This window comes from Sander vitreus, chromosome 17, assembly GCF_031162955.1.
Source record: "Sander vitreus isolate 19-12246 chromosome 17, sanVit1, whole genome shotgun sequence".
Taxonomy (NCBI): domain Eukaryota; kingdom Metazoa; phylum Chordata; class Actinopteri; order Perciformes; family Percidae; genus Sander; species Sander vitreus.
Genome location: NC_135871.1, coordinates 29,239,256 through 29,249,649, shown reverse-complemented (window position 1 = coordinate 29,249,649; position 10,394 = coordinate 29,239,256). Strand labels below are relative to the sequence as shown.

The window sequence follows — 10,394 nt, the reverse complement described above, 5'->3', positions numbered from 1 at the left end:
GTTATTTGGCAGGTTTTTTGCCAGGCCACTGCCACACCCACATAATCCTGATGTAGCTAAAGTTGTTAGCATTAAATGTTTAATAAACATTAATTTCATGGAGATTTTTATTTTTATATAACGTATAGAGATTAAACTTGAACTGTTTTTCAGACAAGAAACACCCACATTTTGCAGGTAACAGCGTCTGTCCAAATTGTGACGGACATGTATTTAATATTTTCTGACATCCTTGGACCAAAAGTAATCAATTGCTAAATTGATACTGACATGGTACTAAATGGATATGGATTGGGATAGTTATCCTCATTTATCTTTTGTCTTGATAGTACCTTTTTTTGTTTATCGTAGTAAACAACAAGGCTAAAACTGAGCCATGATCAACTAGGAGTGCCCGGAGGACTGTCACCCATTGTGTCAAATCCACAACACAAGGTGCATAGTTTGAAAAGAAACTTGTATGTGCTGCAACCAAACCTTTAACTAAACCAGAGTAAAAGGCACAGGCATGTTAAAAGAAAAAATCCAAAGTGATCATGTCTCTCCGTACATCTTTACATCTCTGGCTTGTCTGCATTCATCCATCCTTTCCTAAATATGTGTTCTTAAGTAAGCTGCCTGGTTACAAAACATATGATCTTGATTGATCAGTAAATTGTTTTTTTTAACAACGTAGTGGACATGACTTGAGTAGTGGGAAACAATTTTGGCACATTCAATACAGTTATATTAACAAAAAAAAAAAATCTTCAAAAGATATGAACTCAAATCAGGTATAGATCATCAGAGGGGGCCAGTTTGACCTCTGAAACAGTGTGGATATCGACTTGTGTACAATTTTACATGTCAGTTTGTTAGTTGAGTTTAAATCCCACAGTAACTTGTCCACTTGTTATCATGCTCGTCCACTGAAGCAAACTTAACGTTTACTGTAGAAGCAGTGAAAAACAGTGCTGCTGTGATGACCGCTGTGATGAAGCTCAATACATCTGGTGTTCTAGGCTCATGGTCCATTTGAGTTCCAAGAACTCCTCCATTTTTGTTTGTAAGGGCAGGTTTCCTTGGCTCAATCTCAAAATACAACACACTGACTACTGAGTTAGAAAGTTTCCACTCATGGTGGTCGATGAGTCCAAAGTCAATGTGTAGTTTCACCAACTTTTGTGACAATAAATGTGCAAAAGACTGTTCAGTAGGGTAGCAACCAGTTTTGTATGCACCAAGGTAGCAACCACCATTACAATTGTTGGACAGTAGTTGTGAGAACACTGCAGCAGCCACTATTCAGACAATATGAATTCATCGCCACTGACTTAAACCTTCCCTTGTTATTTTTTCACAATCCCCTGACAAAAAGGTTTTTTTGGGCTTCTTCAGCGTTCCTTTGTGTGTATCCATTTAATCACAGCACCCTGCCTCATCTCGCTTCAGCAATCATCGTACACATTTTAGGAAATAATCATTCTGGCAGGGTGGTGGCCTTGTGCCATAGTCTAAGCCCCACTGGGCGTTTTCCCTGGCAGTCGTCTCTGTTGGTCTCTGCAGCATCGCTGATTGGCAGACCTACAGCTTCTCCACCAGTTTCAGAGCCTCGTGCATGCCAGCCGCTGACAGTTTTCGATTGATGTTCCTGTAGCGGCACCGCAAGAGGTTACTGTAGGTGGTCCTCAGATCACGGTTGAAAAATGCGTAAATGAAGGGATTAATGAGGGAGTTGGCGTATCCGAGCCACAGCAGAGTTCTTTCCAGCCAGAGCGGCACACAGCTGCACTCCACTCCGCAGACAAACGGCCTGGCCGTGGACACCAAGAAGAACGGAAGCCAGCAGAAGGTGAAGGCGCCGACCACGATGCCCAGAGTGGCCGCAGCCTTCTGCTCCCGTTTGAAGATGGACTGGTTTTTCCTCTTCCGGCGTTGGTGGTGTTCACCGGTCTTGAGGAGGCGAGAGACACGCGTGCTGCACTCCTCCTCCACCTCGCGCTGGAGCTTCAACGCCGCTGCCACGCAGTCCAAGCTCTCCTCCTCTTCCTCAGCTTCCTGTTCAGCCCCTGTCCCTTCAACACTTCCTGTTTCTCCTGATACTGCCGGCCGGTGAGCCTCATGCTCTCCTCTTTCCTTTCGAGTATCCACCCCTTCGCCGTACTCCCCTTCCCTGGGGAAGCCGGTGATGGTGTGCTTGGCAGCGCTGAGTTTGGCCGCCCGGTAGATCCTGTGGTACATGATCAACATCACTGACATGGGGATGTAGAACGCCACAGCGGTAGAGTAGACGGTGTAGCCAAAGTCCTGACTGATGAGGCAGACTCTGCCGTCATTGACGTTCTGTGCCCAGCCGAACAGAGGAGGGAGGGTGATGGACGCTGAGAGGAGCCACACTGACAGAACCATCTTGGCCATGCAGCAGCCATTTTGCCGGACAGGATACGTCAGCGGTTTTGTGATACCCAGATACCTACAGAGAAAAATATGTCTGGATGAAAGGTGTCATAAACAGGCAGACAAATTTCACTTCATATATTTTTCATCTTTTTTTCCATGTCTAGTCCAACACAAAAGAATTTTCAATTGTTTTGATGCCTTCCAGTCAGGTTTTCGACCACACCACAGCACAGAGACTGCTCATGATAAGGTCTTCATTGACATCCGCTTTAATACAGACATTGGCAAAATTTCAGTCTTAGTATTACTTGATCTCAGTGATGCATTTGACACAGCCGACCGTAGTATATTACTAGGGTTGGATTTTCTGGCACAGTACTAAACTGGTTTGAATCCAATTTAAAGAACAAGGATTTCTTTGTTTCTATAGGTAATTACACATCTTAGCGGACAAGTATGACACGCAGAGTTCCCCAAGGCTCTAATCTGGGGCCTCTTCTGTTTAACATCTACATGCTTCCACTTGCTCAGATTATGAAAAAAAACAAACTAAAACAATTACCATAATTATGCGGACGATCACCAGGGGACTATGGTCCAATACAAACACTGAGTAAGTGCATTGAACAAATCAACGATTGGATGTGCCAGAACGTTCTTCAATTAAACAAAGACAAAACGGAGATAGTTGTTTTTGGAGCCAAAGAGGAACGATTAAAAGTCAGCGCTAAGCTTCAATCTGCAATACAAAAAACATTGGACAAAGCCAGAAATTTTGGTGTAGTCATAGACTCAGAGCTGAATTTTTAACAGCCACATTAAGACAACTACAAAGTCAGCCTACAATCACCTTAACAATATATCAAGGGTTAAAGGACTTGTGTCTCAGCAGGATTTGAAAAAACTTGTCCATGCTTTTATCTTCAGTAGACTTGACTACTGTAACGGTGTCTTTACAGGTCTCCCTAAAAAAATCAATCAGACAGCTGCAGCTGATTCAGAACACTGCTGCTCGAGTCCTCACTAAGACCAAGAGAGTGGATCACATCACTCCAGTTCTGAGGTCTTTACACTGGCTTCCTGTCTCTCAAAGAATTGATTTCAAAATACTAATGCTGGTTTATAAAGCACGGAATGTTTTTTTTCTGATCGTCTACTACATTATGAACCACCCAGACCTCTCAGGTCGTCTGGGACACGTTTGCTTTCTGTCCCCAGATTCAGAACTAAACATGGAGAAGCGGCGTTCAGTTTTAATGCTCCACATATCTGGAACAAACTCCCAGAAAACTGCAGGTCCACTGCAACTCTCAGTTCTTTTAAATCCTTTTGCTGCAAAAAGTATTTGTTTCATTTCTTACACTGCACTATAGTACACTACAATAGTCGTATTCTATTTTAGCTTGTTTTTATTTTCTATTGTCTTTAATTAATGGTTTTAATTAATTGCTCTTTAATGATTTTATGTAAAGCAGTTTGATTTGCCTGGTTAATGAATGTGCTAAATAAATAAAGGTGCCTTGCCTTGCCTTGCCTTATTCTACCCTGAGTAATACTCCCCCACTCTCAACAAGGTGCCCTTGAGCAAGGTGCTAAACAACCACCTGTGGTTGCCATATGCAGCCGCCAGATTAAAAACTGGATGCTGAGAAAGACCATATGTCATTAGTGTTAAATAAAGCTGGGCCGGCCATTTGACCAAAGAACAGCTCCCAGTATTATTCCTTCACACTTAAAAACCTCACTGGAAAAATACAGTTCAAACTAAACATTTACAACATTTTCATACTGGATTTATCCAATAAGCCCACAGCCAATGTGTAGGCATGTGTTTGTTCAAGAAATGATTTTAATTTTAATTTTAGATTTGGGGTAATCTGAGAGGCATTTACTGCGTGCTGCTTCTGAATGCTTTCAACATCCACTGTGATTCTTTTAATCGATTTAAAGATAGAGTGGACAAAGAACCAATCCGAAAGGTAATAGGTTTGATCCCCTCATCAGCCACTTTGTCTCAACCAATTTTGTCAAAGTGCCTTTGAGCGAGACCCTGAACTTCAGTAAGCCTCCGCGCTCTAACGTCCCTGACACAAATCCCATGTTTCAGTGTCACGAAGGACTGAGCGACAAAATACCCCTTTAGACTGGGTAATGGCATTTTATTATTATTAGAATATTGCGTGTAGGAAATAGTGAGATTAAAAGATAGGAGCAGTATATTGGCAAAATGGGGAGAGTCTGGTTCCAAAACTGCGATGCGTTAAAGTTTAATAATCAATGATATGAACTGTGTGCCCTGGTGTCTTTTTTTGTCTAAATAGTAATCAAGTAGCTTTATATCGTGTGATTGTTGGACACTTTGTTGTACTGCATTTAGGAATAAAAACCTTTACTCCGCTAAAGGCATACAATCGGTTCATCTCACCTGTCAATGCTGATTACGCACAGACTCATGATGGACGCGGTGCAGCACATCACATCCATGGCGATAAAAACGTTGCAAAAGAACTGTCCAAAAATCCACTGACCACCAATCAAGTCCGTGATACTGACGAAAGGCATCACGGCCAGAGCCACTGACAGGTCCGCCACGGCAAGCGAAACGATCAGATAGTTGGACGGCTGGCGCAACTTTTTGACAAAGCACACGGAGATGACCACCAGTAAGTTCCCGCAGATGGTGGACAGTGTGAGCATGGTGAGGACTCCGCCGATCAGGACTTTCTCAAACCAGCCGTAGCTCAGAATATGCTCGCCGCACCGGGTCCCGTTCGTCTCCATCTCCATGACCTGCGGCTGACTGGAGGTGGATGGAGCCGTCGTTGCTGCTGCTGCTGCCTCTGCGGCGCCCTGCGCAAACTTCAGCAGCCGTGGCGCAAAAGCCTCCAAGATCATGATGTTGGTGGAGCCCCCGGGATCTCCACCGCCGGCTCTGTCCTCTATCATGAATGACGACCTTATGTTGCCACTACCGAAGGTTCCGTTACTGTCTCCCACAACAAACATCCTAGTGCGTTCTGTTCCTTTTTATCCATGGACTTGGAGACCCGTCCGGTTGTGACATAGACTCGCACGGATGTGCCGGACCGGTGTTGGTGTAAGAAATGAGTAATTCCTTTTCTACAGCCCCCCCCTCCTCCCTCCGGTAAACTCTGACATGCTCTCCTTCCCTCATAAAGCCTCGACGCCTTAATTCCTCTATTTAGAGTCATTCTCGTCATTACGCACGTGGCACGCTGCAGGCATATTCCCCAAATAACTGACCTATAAAATAGGATTTTGTTTCTTGTTGTCCACCCTGGCAACCATTCTACTTTTCAGCCTCATGTGTAGAAAGATAGACAATTCGCGCAAATACATCTCACAGAAGTTGTCAAAAAAAAGACATGTTGGATAGCCTATAGGCTGCCGAATATCTACTGTAAACATGCAAACAAAGGAATCCACAGACAACAACATCTTTGGGGGCCTCTTTGGGGTTCATTCTAGTGGGAATGTCTTGGCAAGGACAAACTGTGTCCATGGATCACCGTGCGTAATTGCGCCGAATGACGACATATTCTCCAGATTTCAAATGTATGTTGGTTTTGCATTTCTCCCTCCACACACACACGCACGCGCGCGCGCGCCCGCACACACACACACACACACACACACACACACACACACACACACACACACACAGCACAGAGAGATAAAGACAAAGCGTGAGATTACACAGAATGTGAATGGACAATAAATGATGGTGTGAAAGAGTGGGCTGTCGCCTGGCACTTTAGAAAATTGCTACTATTAAACAAATAATCCATCCAAGAAAAGAAAATAAGGAGAATTCTGCCATATGTTTGGATGGTAACAGTTCAGTCTCCATTCCAGGGTTGACTTCTATCATTTCACTTAAGACACAGGATGGTTAAGTAGCTTTTTTTTCATTGAGACAGGTAATAATTATATATATAATTAGATTATTTATTTATTTTGACAATGTATTTATGTATCTTGAACATAACTGTAAAAGAAAAAAAATTAAAAATCAGATGAAACACAGGGATAAAACACAAACAGATTAATCAATCCGATTTCAGCAAAGAAAAAAAAAAGGTTGAGTTCGAGAAGGAGCAGGCAGAAGCATAATGCTTATAGTCCTGACCCTACTTCACAATATCATATTATTACAGAAGAAACAAATAGCATGCAAAACATGCAGGTCACACAACAACATACAACAATACACTGTGACTACATACAACACATATAACATCATTCATTTTAAAGATCATTTGGTTCTTATGTAACCAAGGTGAGGGAGCCAAAGTGCTGATTTCCCTTAATTCCCCCTCCTCCAATCATTTCTGCTACTTACAGTTCAAGCAAGGCATTGCATTATAAGAGTTAGGGGAAAGAGGTGCAGTCTACCGTCACCTCACTTTGAAAAGGTATGAGATTGATGCTGTTGGGTTAGAGTTAGAGCAGGAACCCAAACCGCTCCCAAAGCCTTTTCATCATTTTCTAATCTGAACACAATTATTGTATGATAACCCCATACGTGTGTGTAATACTAATGCCGTGGATAGCCTTGGATAGTAGCGCCATCAAGTGGCCATACGCCTCTGCTGCATGTTGTTGCTGCTGGGGATTTCTAGTGTAGTGCTGGAATTCCATTTTTTTTCTCAGTAAGAGATGTGTTTATGTATTGACAGGAGATATATTGCACAGTGTAATGTATTTGCATGTATTTTACAAGTCCTATACTTTACAATATTCAACCATTGAATTATGTTTTTAAGAGCTGTGGTTCTCAGACTTGGGTCTGGGGCCTTGTAGAGGCCATCAAGGATTTGCCTGGGGGCCCCTGGCAAAAATTGTGGTTAAATTTCACTTTAATGTGATCTACTGGAAGTTGTTTCTCCAAAAATGCCTTTTAAGCTTCGCTCTAAATCAGTAGTTTCCAGCCTTTGTGGCTTGTGTACTCTCACAATGAAGCAGTGTCTATACGTGACCCCTCATCACAGTTTTGGGAAGTTCACCCAAAGGGAATATTCTTCCTTAGATTGTTTAATTTGAAGCAGTAGCATTTGTTTTTTATAATATGAAGTTCTGAGTCCAGAAGTTATATTAAGTATATATTTAAAAAAAAAAAAAACTATGTTCAATGGTAACTTAACAGGTGAAACCGTTGCTTTTGCCCTACAAAGTCACATTTAATCATGGTACATACACAAGAGGGCCACAAAAAATAGCCTACTATACAAACAAGACTCATTATTAAACAGGTCAGGCAGCTTGGAAGAACGTCAACATTCAAAAGTCCATTTGAACCCATAGCAGTAGCACAGTTATGCAATGTAAGTAAGTTTACACTTTATTTATATAGCACTTCTTAATACACGCAGTTACATAGTGCTTCACATACACACACATGCGCAATACATATGAAGAAATAAAAAATAAACAAAATACATATACAATTTAAAATACAGCATAAAAGGGGTGCAGCCCTTTACACAAAGGCTAATGTATAAAGGTGGGTTTGTAAACCTTGTGTTGTCCTCGGGTCAAATTTGACCCATTTTCAAAGTTTTTTATATCAGAAATATTCAACCAACTTGCTTATTATTAAATAATAACATGGATGCATGGCTGTACATTGGACGTATGGAACCACAATGTTCTTCCCAGGAAAAATAAATGGTTACTTTCATTGAGTTTTGGGTGTCTAATACAATTTTATAGCATTTGAAAAAAAAATTTCAAAACAGTATATCTTGACTAAACTTACAACTTACTGACTGATACCAGTCTGTGATCCACTCAACATCCTCTGAACTATTAGTCAAAATAATTCATAATTATTGCTTTTGGTCATGTAATGCTTTGAAGGTTATCATCAGGATCTTATACTGTATTCTGAATGTAAACCACCAAAGGCTACCGATGGACACCAGCAGCACCTGAAATCAATGCTCTTGCAGATTTGACGCCATACTGGAACCCTTGTTTGTGTAGCTCTGGGCATGTGTTAGTACAGTCAATGCATCCTGAGCTATGGATCTCTCCATCTATACAGATTTGCTGTCAAAGCCATGCTGACATCAGCTACATTTTAGGAACAACATGACACGAAATATCGTATTATTTGAGCAACGTGATGAATTGGTGTATTTACAAACCACCAGCTTAGTGGAAATGTTGGTCCTGACTCTGAGTGCTCCCCTGGTGTTAGGGCTTTCTAGTATTGTCAGCAGACACTTTGCAGACCTCAGTTTATTGTGCACTTTGTATACATCTGCTCGGATTTAATAAAATAAGACATTTTAATACCTGTTTTCCACCTCCCATCTTGGATTATTGTGATCATTTTGTTATCTTACCTTCTTTTTTGTCTTATTCTTTTATAGCCCCATTCCACGATCCTGATAGGAAGGGAAGCCAAAGAATATATGAATAAATGAATAGCTAAAACAGCTGGTGAATATGAATCATCTTCCTCTCTCTTGAACAGCTACAAATTGTTTACCAAGCCTGTTAAACTTTATTTATGAAGGTCCTGGCATTGTTCCTTTGTTATCATTCTTTTTCATTTTGATTAATGTAACTGTCTAGCAAATAATTAGGAAGCATCAGTGGTGGAAGAAGTATTCCGATCCTTTACTTAAGTAGAAATACTAATACCACACTGTATTAAATACTCTTACAAGTAAAGGTCCTGCATTGAAAATGTCACTTAAAGGTCCAATGTGTAGGAATTTCTCCCATCTAGCGTTGAGATCATTTATCGCAATCAACTCTCTCGCGCCACGCAGTTCAAAGTACGTATTACAGCTACAGTAGCCTTCACGCTTCAAAAAGCTGGTCTCTTGCTCTTTTCAATACAGTGGGGCTCGAAAGTTTGGACACCCCAGGTAAAAAATTTGTATTAATGTGCATAAAGAAGCCAAGAAAAGATGGAAAAATCTCCAAAAGGCATCAAATGACAGATTAGACATTCTTATAATATGTCAAAAAAGTTAGATTTTATTTCCATTTCTGCACCCTGCAGAGTTAATACCTTGTACTGCCCCCTTTGGCAAGTATCACAGCTTGTAAATGCTTTTTGTAGCCAGCCAAGAGTCTTTCAATTCTTGTTGGAGGTATCTTTGCCCATTCTTCCTTACAAAAGTCTTCCAGTTCTTTGAGATTTCTGGGCCGTCTGTCACGCACTGCTCTTTTAAGGTCTATCCATAGATTTTCAATTATGTTGAGGTCAGGAGACTGTGAAGGCCATGGCAAAACCTTCAGTTTACGCCTCATTATCCGGATCATTATCCATTTGTAGAAGCCATCCTCTCTTTAACTTCAGCTTTTTCACAGATGGCATCAACTTAGCGTCCAAAATTTGCTGAAATTTTATTGAATCCATTTTTCCTTCTACTCGTGAAATGTTCCCTGTGCCACTGGCTGCAGTACAACCCCAAAGCATGATTGATCCACCCCCATGCTTAACAGTTGGACAGAGGTTCTTTTCATTAAATTCTGTGCCCTTTCTTCTCCAAACGTGCCTTTGCACATTCCGGCCAAAAAGTTCTATTTTAACCTCATCGGTCCACAGAACTTGTTTCCACAATGCATCAGGCTTGTCTATATGTTCATTTGCAAACTTCAAACGCTGATTTTTGTAGTGAGGACGTAGAAGAGGTTTTCTTCTGATGACTCTTCCATTAAGACCATATTTGTTCAAGTATCTCTTCATAGTGGAATGGTGTACCACAACTCCAGTGTCTGCCAGATCTTTCTGGATGGATTGTGTAGTCAAACGTGGGTTTTGACTTGCTTTTCTCACAATCCTGTGAGCTGTTCCGTCTGATATTTTTCTTGGTCTTCCAGATCTTGCTTTAACTTCCACTGTTCCTAATGACTGCCATTTCTTAATTACATTCTGAAACATATATATATTGGCATCTGAAAACGCTTTGCTATCTTCTTATAGCCTTCTCCTGCTTTGTGAGCGTCAACTATTTTCAGTTTCAGTTTTCTAG

The 10,394-nt window shown here is 41.2% G+C and overlaps 1 protein-coding gene across 1 annotated transcript; it reads right to left on the bottom strand.

The window, feature by feature from the left end:
• Positions 1-534: 534 nt before the first annotated feature.
• On the bottom strand, positions 535-5,434 carry htr7a (5-hydroxytryptamine (serotonin) receptor 7a). The gene is made up of 2 exons (XM_078273106.1): positions 4,805-5,434; positions 535-2,452 (listed from the first exon to the last, which is right to left on the bottom strand). The coding sequence occupies exons 1-2, from the start codon at positions 5,383-5,385 to the stop codon at positions 1,564-1,566; spliced, it is 1,470 nt and encodes a 489-aa protein (XP_078129232.1). The 5' UTR covers positions 5,386-5,434; the 3' UTR covers positions 535-1,563.
• Between the last annotated feature and the right edge of the window lie 4,960 nt (positions 5,435-10,394).

Bases quoted from the DNA above. Each gene is read 5' to 3' on its own strand.
- htr7a (XM_078273106.1), bottom strand. From the start codon at position 5,385: ATGTTTGTTGTGGGAGACAGTAACGGAACCTTCGGTAGTGGCAACATA. The intron at 2,453-4,804 runs GTGAGATGAACC...TTTTCTCTGTAG, and splicing joins TGCGTAATCAGCATTGACAG to GTATCTGGGTATCACAAAAC.